This window comes from Diadema setosum, chromosome 9 (genome assembly GCF_964275005.1).
Source record: "Diadema setosum chromosome 9, eeDiaSeto1, whole genome shotgun sequence".
NCBI classification, from domain to species: Eukaryota; Metazoa; Echinodermata; class Echinoidea; order Diadematoida; family Diadematidae; genus Diadema; species Diadema setosum.
Window position 1 is genome coordinate 8,076,887 of NC_092693.1, and position 12,232 is coordinate 8,089,118.

The 12,232-nt window shown below is 40.6% G+C and overlaps 1 protein-coding gene across 1 annotated transcript in view; it reads right to left on the bottom strand.

The window, feature by feature from the left end:
- LOC140232801 (uncharacterized) overlaps positions 1-9,963 on the bottom strand; it is a 41,181-nt gene extending 31,218 nt beyond the window's left edge. Inside the window, exons 1-2 of the mRNA XM_072312918.1 lie at positions 9,820-9,963; positions 1,705-1,764 (exon numbers count right to left, since the gene is read on the bottom strand). Coding sequence (XP_072169019.1) covers positions 1,705-1,764; positions 9,820-9,963 — 204 coding nt within the window. The remainder of the gene's footprint in view (positions 1-1,704; positions 1,765-9,819) is intronic.
- Positions 9,964-12,232: the final 2,269 nt, after the last annotated feature.

The following is a 12,232-nucleotide window of genomic DNA, read 5'->3' on the forward strand; positions in this document are numbered from 1 at the left end:
TGCTTTGCTCGATATTATTGTTATTCTCAATTCTCGCCGGCTATGCCAGCAACTTATCTGTGTGGGACTAGACTTTCAGCGGTAGATTTAAACACGGAAGCTGAAATCAACAGGTTTGTTACTTTTACAGAGACTGATCTATATAAACAGTATCTTAGACGATAAGGACACAAAGAAAACAAAGGATGCCATCAAATACGCCCTACGAATTTTGGACTCCTACTGTTCTGAAAAAGGAATCAATCCGACGGATATTGAGCAAGTCAACCCAAGATTTGTGCCGTTTTCTCTGTACATTCTACGCGGAAGTGCGCCATGGAAATGGGCAGCGTGTGTACAGTATACGCTAAGCGCTCTTTGATCACGCTACGCTATGAACTTTTACAACGACATTTACAACACACTCTCAGATCCGCATGTGCAGCAGTGATGACTTCAATGATGCCTGGCACGAGCTTTGTGTTTAAATCCAGTAGATCCCTACTCCTACAATACATCATCTAGTCCTGGTCCTGGACCCACAGTGCAGTAAGTAGGGCGTCTAATGTGTTACTGTTAGATCCATAGACCTACTGTAGGGTCAAGTGTTAACTAGCTCTGTCGCGCGTAGATCTAATGTTAGTCCTAACCTATCGTAGGGCCTATGTACGGTACTCTTACTTGCACTATTAGTGTTGTAGATCTAACGTTAGATCTAGATATAGACCCTAGACTCCATAGTTGAATTTGGATCTTCAGGATTTTGTCTATACAGGTTCAAAGGAACTGGTATTGTCTAGACATGTGTACAGTCTTAAATGATAGGCTTTCGTATTTTTTCAATTTATCTTGCCTGGGTATGTATGCTATTTTATATAAGACATAGTGCATGACATCTTATTGCACTTTATTATATTCAATTCGGCATGCGGCCTCATTGAATATAACTGGCCTTCGGGGCAAATTCAGAATTTGTCGGTGCTTATATTGTTATAGTGCATTCAGCCTCATGCACTATACGAATTGCACACAAGCATCTCATGCTAAAAGAAGAAAGTGTACTAGTATGTAAAGTTTACGTGAACAAATCTTCTCAATGGAACAGTTTCAAGGTAGCAGACTAAAAGTGCAAAGATTGGTGTTGAGACATCAAAGCAATATTAAGCAGTAAAGAAAGGGGCTATTGTTCCATATGAATTTTGATAGTGACCCCAATACACTCATTCAGACTACAATTCTTGCCACTGAGATACACTTGTAGAATGTAGCTCACGCCAAGTGGGTTGAAAGGTTGTACCTCAACAGAGGCATTCTGAATGTATAATTGAACATTTCCTACTACTATAGGTGAGTAACAACTTTGCTATGCATGTGATGGCAATCCATCCTCTGTACATTGTATTCTACCATCTTCAATTTTAAACCACCTTAAGGACATACTGGTACACATACAATTATTTCATAACTATGGGATATTGAAAAGTTAGAAACTGATGCTCTGTAAATGCTTAGATAAAGCTCAGCATCATCTCCAAGAGTAGTACAGTACTGTTACATACAGACTGTACAAATACTGTAATACCAATTTATAATCTACTGGATGAGTGTGTACATACTGGACAATCCACATGTGTATAGTATATATGCCTCTATTATACCTTGACTGGAATCTACAAGTATGCATTAAGCATAATCTGTGATAAACTTTTTGGTTGAAATACTTACACCTTGGTTTGGTCCCCCTTCACAAACAGGTGCTTGCTTCATCTCCTCAAGCTCAATTTGCTGCAAAAGAAAAAGTCAAGAAAAGATGGAGACACAATACAATACAGTTGGGCAGCAATAGAGAATCTGCAAGAATCTTCCGCTAATTGAAGGAGGTAGACTTAAAGAAGAACAAGAAGAAGAGAAGCAGAATATGCACCGAGGTGCTTAAAGGGAAGATAAACCCCAAGAACAATGTGGATTGAGTGAAAGCAGCAACATTAGTAGAACACATCAGTGAAAGTTTGAAGAAAATCGGACAATCGATGCAAAAGTTATGAATTTTTAAAGTTTTGGTGTTGGAACCGCTGGATGAGGAGACTACTAGAGGTTATGACGTATGAGTGGACTACAATGTCAAGAAAATATAAAGAAAATACTACTAAAATCCATTTTTCATGAAAATTACAAATTCCATCAACTTGATATTGACATATGTTAAGGGTAGCAATTATTCCCCCTGCTTTCTGAAAGCGGTTGGTCCACTGCTCTTTCATAATTCTAGAAAAGTGAATTTTTGTTGAATATCCTTTATATTTTCTTTGTATTGTTGTCCACTCATACGTCATATCCTCTAGTAGTCTCCTCATCCAGCGGTTCCAACACCAAAACTTTAAAAATTCATAACTTTTGCATCGATTGTCCAATTTTTCTCAAACTTTCACTGATGTGTTCTACTAATGTTGCTGCTTTCACTCAATCCACATTGCTCTTTGGGTTTACCTTCCCTTTAACTCCACAATATGTGTACGTTGTAGATGCTTCATGTGAACTCTCAGTGTGAGAGAAACAGCTAGGAAAAAAAGGACAAAGGTTATGCTACATTGTACATCATTAACAGTTTGTACATGTACCAGAAAGAAAATTACATGGAGTAGATCATTAACTACAAAACCCATGTATATACAGTACAAACTGTAACTTACACAAACAGCAACCCCTTAAGATCATCAACAGTCTTGGCAGCATGATCAATTGTTTTATGTCCTTCAAAGCAAAACCTAGACCATGTTTTCCTCATGGTCAAAGTGTACAGAACATTTATTGTAATGGTATTGCATGCGCGTGTTCTAGTTTTGAGGATTATGAAGTTTGTTTGAAAATACACTGTATGTAGAATTTGTACATGCACACATGAAGCTTATGATTGTGTGTGTGTGTGTGTGAGTTGGGGGGGGGGGATGGACACCAAATTAAAAGTTGAATGAAGCAGTTTCTCCAGGATTTAAACTCTGATGTTTCACTTTGCATGTTTGGATAAACTTCCTATGAGTTTATTTTTCCACAAAAAGAATTGAGGATGTACACATAAAATGCTATTTGGGGTTAAATTATCTTAAAGGGGATGGCTAGTAACTGATCAGTGGGAAAACGGAATCAGTGGGAATGCTGGGGGATGATTGTTCCAATCCTTGGGAGATTCATTCAAGAGTACATTATTGTTGTGTGAAAATTATTTGCTTCAGAATGGTCTCATATTCCAGTAATGTGCAGTTCAATGTTTCCAGATTAGTATGCCTGTAGTGTCAGTGCGACTGTATTGTTAACGATCGCCCCGACACAGTACAGGCATGCTAAACTGGAAACATTGAACTGCACATTACAGTACTTGAATATGAGACCATTCTGAAGCAAATTATTTTCACACAACAATAGATATACCGTATACATGTAATGTACATTAAATGAATCCCATAAGGATTGGAACAATCATCCCCCAGCATTCCCACTGATTCCCAGTGATCACTTACTACATTGTAGCCATCCCCTGTAAGTAGAATCTACTATGTACTAGAGCTAGTCTACTCATGTACATCAACATGTTATTTCATCTATTGACCGAAAGATCGGTCTGTATATAGTATCTGGTCGTCAGGGATGTGTTCCTCAGAGACTGCGTCTGGCTTCACGGAATGAGCCAAAAATGTAATAAACATAAAAGACTCCTCTGGACAGACAGATTTTTCTATCTAATGTATCAAGATCTATGGGATGAGCATGATGATTTATACTGCTTTGTTTTACTATGTTTTGTTTTGTTTTTATATCTCAGCCAATGTTTCAAAACCAATTCTCATCAAATAAATGTTGAATTCCTTATGTCATAGAATTGCATGATTGTAATATTTCCTTAGAAGTGGTTTTGTAATGACAACACACTGAAAGCAGCACAAACAGTACAAACCTCAGTTTACACAGTGCTTCTGAGAATATGTGAAAAATAAGCCATCATGCACACTACTGTGGAAACAAATATTCCCTTTACAGGGGATGGCTAGAAACTGATCAGTGGGAATCAGTGGGAATGCTGGGGAATGACTGTTCCAATCCTTGTGGGATTCATTTAAGAGTACATTACATACAGTGTATATATATTGCTGTGTGAAAATTATTTGCTTCAGAATGGTCTCATATTCAAGTAGTGTGCAGTTTAATGTGCCGTCACTGTACAGGCATGCTAACCTGGAAACATTAAACTGCACATTACTTGAATATGAGACCATTCTGATGCAAATAATTTTGTATACAGTATACTGTAATGTACTCTTAAATGAATCCCACAAGGATTGGAACAATCACCCCCACCATTATTCCCACTGATTCCCACAGACCAGTTACTAGCCATCCCCTTTAAAAAGTGGAACTGGGGAGATTACTGCAAGTAGAACAAGGGAAAGAATGTGCAGGACATCTCTACTTCTAGACACTAGATCTAGGTTTAGGACCTAATTATAAAGTTTAGTTCTTCTAGATCTAACAGTAACTGTGAGAAAGCTAAATTAGTGACAGAATATACAGCTTAGTACAGGTGTGGTACGTATTACCAGGCAGGATGGTAATTCTGGATGGGCACACTTATGCGTACTAACAACATTCAGTACACGCGGGACTACAGACTAGCCTCACAGAGCATTGTGTGGATCGAAATCACAAGAAATGCAACACAAAAATGTACGTAAAAACGCTATGAAATTCACATTTCACCTCAGATTTAGAAGATGTCAATCTATGACAAGACTTTATCGCGTAACTGTTCGAAATGTTCATCATCTGTTTACCTTGGACATTTAAAAAAAAACATAAAATATAAAATTTGAGCCTCACATGCCCATTTTTTTCTATATTGCTCAGTAAGAATGTGTGCAGTGAATCACAGGGCTGCCAACTCTCACGCATTGAGCGTGAGACTCACGCAATTCAACCAATTTTCACTGTCTCACTCAGATAAACGAAATCTCACGCTAAACCCCCAAAATGGAATGTACACGACTACAAAAATAAATATATCTCTAAATTCTCTGATATTCCAAATATTGATATGCCCAAGACCAAATTTCGAGATTTTCCCGTGCGGGTGTAAAGCTTAACCAATAATAATCGTTTTCGGTTCACGCGCAAAGACGAGCTATTGGATTACGATTGGTTTCTACCTACAAGTATACCACTTGAGCGTAGCTTGTACTTTTGGCAAATTACAGTACATGTATGGCTATGACATGTGCTTTACATCGCTTTACATACACTGACTGTGTACGTAGTGTTGTACGTACGGCCAGCCGCACAGCAGGGCGCCAGGCGCTCGCCAGGAGGTCGCTCCGCTCCCTCCCAGCGTCTCACGCCAAACTCTCACTCAAGGTTGGCAGCCCTGGAATCATGGGTATGAATTGGAATTCTGGTACAAGGACAAGATGTGAAGGAGGTTGATCATTCCACTAAGAAAATCGTGTCCGGAATTATAATGCCATTTTACACCGCCCTAAAAGACAACTTTTGGGAGAGGGGTACATTTGAAGTCTACTTCCAAAATTCACAGTGAATAAGTTTCATAATTTTGCTGGATTTGCAATTTTCAGGACTTTGTGAATAACTAGTATTATTTTTTGGCTGAAAATTCATCCTCTGAGTAGAGAATTTCCACGAAAAAAAAAAAAAGTGTCCGGTGATTCGATCCACTCTCTCCAGTGTACAACTAAGTGTATCCTACACAAATGTATGTAAAAACCTAAAAAAACCCAACTGCATACCATTCAACAATCTACCTGTGCGTGTGGGTGTGTATGATTGGTATGATGATAACAATAAGAATAACACTTCATCACCATGCCTAGCATGACCTATTACAGGATGGTGCTCAGCAAAGCTACAATGTAACAGAGAGCGCACATGCCGATTCCATTGAATTTTGATACTTGACATCATTTTTGTCACCTCAAACTCATTACGGTACAGACAATCTTCATTAATTAGACTTCATGTCTATGTCATCAATATTGACATACACAAATTTTTACAACTTAATGAAAACGAAAATTATATGCAGAGTGTGCGAACGGCACATTCCGATTATTCAAAATGGCCTTCATTGAAAGACAAAGTACCGTTCGCACATGCTGCACATAATCTTTGTTTTTTGGTATTAAAGGGATCGTATAGTATTGGTTGAGACCTAATTTCAGGTTTCTAACATTCTTTTTTTGGTGAGATAATGAGAAACCTCTTATGAAATATGAAAGAGCATGTAATTCTATGAGGAATTAGACATTTATTTGATGAAAATTGGTTTTGAAATTGCTGAGATATCCAAAAAAGAGCGATTCTAATGAAGTGTGGGACCCACACTTTATTACGATTGCTTTGTTTTACTTTGTTTTTGGATGTTTCAGTCATTCCAAACCTGATTTTCATCAAATAAACTTTGAATTCCTCTTAAAATGGTATCCTCTGTACTACAGTATAAAAGGTAATCATACACGTAAGTGTTTTCTTGGTATCTCGCAAAAAGTTAAAGATAATAAAAAGTTTTGGTACCTCAAAAATGTCCTTGTCTTAGCTTGTGTTTCAGATTAAAGTACCTTTCATATAACTAACACTGTGAGACTTACTCGCCCCAAAGTGCTCTCATGTCTTAGTAATCATGCAATTAACTGCGACCAGCAGCCCCATACGCATAGCGACCAGCAGTCCCATACGCATAGCGTAATCGGGCTTCGCATTGTAGCATTCAGGATCATGACAGATTTAGTATCGCGGGATAAATGTTAACTTAAAATCCCAAAAATTCTTCAATTTGAAGACTAACCAATTAAGGTGAAATATTGAAAACAGGCTTCGGGCAACGTTTGGTTCTGCCTATAGTCCCTTTCTGTTCGAATTGATGACTGAATGTGACTCGGCCGAGAGGACCTTGGGAGAGCTACATACACCATGTACACTGAATACTACAGCCAGTGCATGCAAACACATCACATGCGCACAAATTTCAAATCCCATATCAACGGATAAGATGTTTGTGTGCGCATGCGCTGGCTGTAGTAGTCAGTGTATGCATCAGTCCATGGTGTATGTAGCTCTCCCAAGGTCCTCTCGACCGAGTCACATTCAGTCATCAATTCGAAAAGAAAGGGACTATTGGCAGAACCAAACGTTGTTCGAAGCCTGTTTTCAATACTTCAACTTAATTGGTAAGTCTTCAAATCGAAGAAATTTTGGGATTTTAAATTGACATTTACCCGCGATACTAATTCTGTCATGATCCTGAATGTTACAATGCGAAGTCCCATTACGCTATGCGTATGGGGCTGCTGGTCGCAGTTAGCTATGCGTACAATGGGCTGCACGATGCTGGTCGCAGTCAGTGGTTTCGTACAATATTTATCGACGCTGTACGGCGACGGCTCTGGTACAAAACCATTATTGCATGATTACTAAGACATGAGAGAACTTTGGGGCGAGTAATTCTCACAGACAACGTACTTTAACGTGAAACACAAACCAAGACAAGGAAATTCAGGGAAACTTTTGAGGTACCAAAACTTTTTATTATCTTTAAAGGTCCAATTTTCATCTCCACCAATACTGTACCATCCCTTTAAAGTTGTAAATTGTGTGTCAATGTTCGCCATGTTCGCTTTGTGTTCGCTTCAATATTGTGCACCATCCTGGTACAGCCCTGTTGCGTTTTTACAGCGACTGGGCTGTGTATACATGTACAGTTGAACCTCTCGTATCCGGACAAGTCGGGACCGGGGCTCATCCGGATAAGGGATTTGGCCGGATACGGGAGACTCAATGCTTTACACATGTACAACTGTACATATACATACACATGTACTGATGTAGCCCATTGTAGTACCACATGTAGTAATGTGTGTACTGCAACCTTTTCATTGTTACACTCAGTAACAGACCCCAAAATAGAGGTGTATGTTAATGTTGGAAGTAATATGTAATTCATGTGTGTTTGTGTAGGAGTTCTCAAGGAGTTGGGAATCCCCCTTTCCTCCTGTAATTATAAAAAAAAAAAAAAAAAATCACGGCAAGATTGCGTCCGTATAATAGAGAGATCCGGATAAAGGGAGGCCCGATAAGAGAGGTTCAACTGTAGTTAAGCCCGACCAAACGCCGTGCGAAAGGCTGTGTACAATGTACCCTACCAGTGTACCACCGGCCACCGGTATCAGTATACAATTTGTAGATCCCTGTGCCAGGCTGACCAGATTTTGTCATAAGCATGCACCAGGACTGCCCTAACTGTATGACCGCAGATTGTAATGTAGAACAAGAAGTGTAGTACATGTACATGTACAGATAGAACCCCTACACTGTAGTCTAGGCCTATTTGATTTAGAATCTATTTTCCGAGAAATGCAGGGATGCCAAGTTCAACAAGATTTTATGAGTGAGATTTTCATGACTCGGCATCTCGGCATGCCAATGTGCGCGCGAGCGAGGGTGTGGAAGGGGTTTTTTCCCCCCGTGGCCTCCCACAGTACAAGTTTGTAGGGAGCTTTTTCGATTTTGAGCTGTTAATGGTGCGATCAGGTGCATACTTAAGTGACTATTTTTGACTTATTTTGAAAGGCAAAAGGGAAATATACCTTCAATTGCAACTGTCACTTAAATCTTTTGAGCTATGCTCATTATGATAGGCCCAAGTTGCAGACTTCGTCCGATGCGTGTGAAAAATGGGTGTCATGCGTGAGATCGTGAGATAGCCCCTAAATGCTTGAGTCTCACGCAGAATGCGTGAGACTTGGTAGCTCTGGAAATGTGATGCAGATGAAGGCGCAAATATTCAAATTAATGGGAATGACGTGCCACTTAACCCGTTGAAGACGGACTGATTTTGGCTGAGCACTACTTGTACAACACCCATGCATGCATTCCCATAAGACACCTGAACTTGTCCTATATTTCGGGACTTGTCCTCAACAGGTTAAAAACAAAATCGGTATACTATTATCCTGAAATAGGTCCCCACTCCATTCACTGCCATTCATTTCGTCATAGCTGGTGACTGCTAGAATCTACCACCTCCATACATGTAACGTTAGATTTTGCACACAGCTTGTGAAGTCGCACACGCAGAACAAGAGGGGACCGATATCACAATTTAGCCACAACATCAACAACCACAACACCAACATATGCCTAGCTAGGTTTCCTAGCTAGATTCCATTTTTAGTTAGAACTCTAATTGCGTTAAGCCCTACACTGACTGCTGATACCTGATATCCCTGAATTGGGTTGTGGTTGAACTGTCTTTGACTTTGAATTGGTAATGCCTGGCCTGGTATTCAAGCACAACAAAGTGAAAACGACAACGGCCAAGGTTGCCACGAGAAACAATCACCGTCAATGGGTTCACTGCTCCCTACGCATGCATGTACATGTACTAGTACCATGTGTACGGCTAAGAATGTATGTCGACTAACTTTAAGAAGGTTCCAGTCAGCTAGGCCCTAGGTCTTATTAGCAGCTGATTAGTAGGAATGTGAATAGAGATGTGATTGCAGTTAGGATATCTACAGTGTATCTTTAGCTTTGCCTTTAGCGGTAAAGCGGCCAGGCGCGGGCAGAGGCCCTGGGCCTGGCGTGACTGACAGTAAACGTATTGCTGCCGCCCCGCTACTGACGACTACTATACTAAAGCTGAGCAGTTCGGTCCAGTCGCTACAAGGGGAAGCGCACCGAGTCCAAGGTACCCTCATTCAACGTCAATTTTGAGAAATCACACTCGCCCCTCATGCTACCATACAAGAATGTCAAAGACTGGTTATGGCCGAGTTCTCTTACAGCTTTAAGGCGCTCGATCAGTTGACTCTTGCTCCCTGCAATAGACAGCCCATACTTCTTCAACTCCTGCTTCAGGTCCACTACCCTGAGACTGCTAATGGGTCGTCCGTCCGAAAGCGTTACCTCGTTTCCGTAGTCCGCCATCTTGATAAAACTTGCGAGCTCTCTCTCGCTCGCAATGGAACTTGTCAGCGCGGCTGAATACATGCATGCGGGCGCGGCAGCTACAAGAACCTATGCTTGCTGCTTGCTTGCGCCCGAGCTCACGATCGCCCGCGCGCTCGCGATTCAACATACAAGTACCACTGCACTGATCTCTACAGGTACTCTTTTTGTTTTTGTTTTTTTTTTTCGCGCGCCCTCTCCATCCACGAACGACTAGTTCAGTGGCAACGTACATACAACACGTACTGGCAGTACAACTTTACTGTACTACAGAAACAAACAAACAAACAACAAAACAAAACAAAACAAGAAGAAAAAAAAAAAAAGGATGGGGAGAGAAAAAAGAAGGGGGGTGGGAGGGGGAGGGGAGGTGTACACCGGCAATAATTGAATTTGCCCTTTCAAGAGCGAAAACATGTCCACAACCTTGACAACTCAGAGAGAACACAATCAGAACACTGGTCATAGTACTAGGCCTATCGGGCGATATTGCCGCTGATAGGTCTAAACGCTCCCTTTATTCTTTTTGTGGTTTCATGATTTATATTCTAGACCCTATAGTCAGCAATCAGTAACTCTACCAAGGCAAGGGGCAGCGGAACCACTTTATTTTTTTTATGCTGATGGAAGTGGCACCAGAAAAGTGTAGGTATAAGGCCTTTTTGTTTGTTTGTTTTTGTTTTGTTTTTGTTTTTTTCGTTTTTGTTTTGCTTGTCAGCTGACGAATTCCAGAAGGGGCACCAGAAAATGAAACTCCCGCCCCGAACTTTTAATTTAAAACGCAGCGCCCTGCTGGAGGAGAGGGGGGGGGGGGGAGCTGCCCCACCCTAAAAGAACGTTCCGGAGTCTCTGATGATGGCATGGATTGAGAACATGATTGATTACAGCGCACGCCATGCTCATTTGAGTCAACCCCTTATTTCTTGAAGGGAGGTGGGAAGAGTTCCCCCTTCCTGTTTCTTGTCAGTATACTGTATATGCCTAAGCTGTTATTTTCGCGTACAGATACTTTCGCGGATGAGCAGGTCACGGATATTTTTGCGAGATGTTTTCGTGAATTGACACCGAGGCTATTGTAAGTGCACTAGGCTAGCGCATGACGACATTTTCGCGTGTTATTAAATTCGCGGTCCAACCTTTGCCAACAGTCATTCGCGAAATTCGCGAAAATTAAACCCTCGCGAAAATCACAGCTTATATGCAGCTATTGATCCTTGAATCAATCCCTGTTGCAGCTCACTGATCTGGATGGGGCGCATGTGTGGTCAAATAGCTGATGGTGAAGTATAGGGCCTACTACAAGTATATAGATGGTGAATTATGTAGGCCTAGGTCCTACTTCAGGGAGGTGAGCTCACTTCCCTGGTCCTAAAAAGTGATACTAGTAATGTGAAAGTAAAAATAAGAGCTGCTCCGTTAGTGGTTAGATAAGATGGAATCCAACAGGGCGCTGCATGCTTCTTTGAAAAAAGTATAATACAAAGTACACTTGTACAGCAGCGGCCTGGAAAGTTGCAAAGGAGGGTACAGATACAGCTGTGTATACTATAGTAGTCGTTATGCAACAGAAAAGATGTGTATGTACAATTGTAGCTAGTCACTTGAGTGGAGAATTCATCTTCATATACGTTTAGCCAAATCATGCAAGCAAATGCATTTCTCAAATCAATTTGACAAAGTGTTTAATACAATGTCAGGGTATATGTGCACAATATGAATAATGAAGTGCTGAAGGGGTTAAGGTAATATCGATTAATCTGATAATTGCGTTGAAACATAGATGACCTTTCAAATCAACGACCCCGATGAAATAGCGGAAGCTTTCGAGGATTTTATCAGTTTGTTTTTTCTTTCCACCTGTCGACAAGATCCAGGATGCATGCAGGAAGAATTTCGCCCATTCTAATGGGCAAAAGGAATTCAACATGCGATCTTTATGCTTGAAGGCCTACCAATCAACCTTGCTGGAAAGAACACAGTGTCCAACAGTGTGTTCACAGCTGTGTTCTTGATAATATACTATAAAATATGTGAAAAAGCTCGAATTTAACAGTGTGAAGATGATTTCACAATGTGATGTGGTTTTTCACAGAGTGCTCACAAAGTAATGCTTTGATTCACACTGTAAATTGATGACTCGCATTGTGTTCACACTGTTAAAACGCTCGAATTTAACACTGTGAAGAGATTTCACACTGTGTTCAAACTGTGTTCACACTGTTTCTCACGCTGTGGGACACTGTGTTCT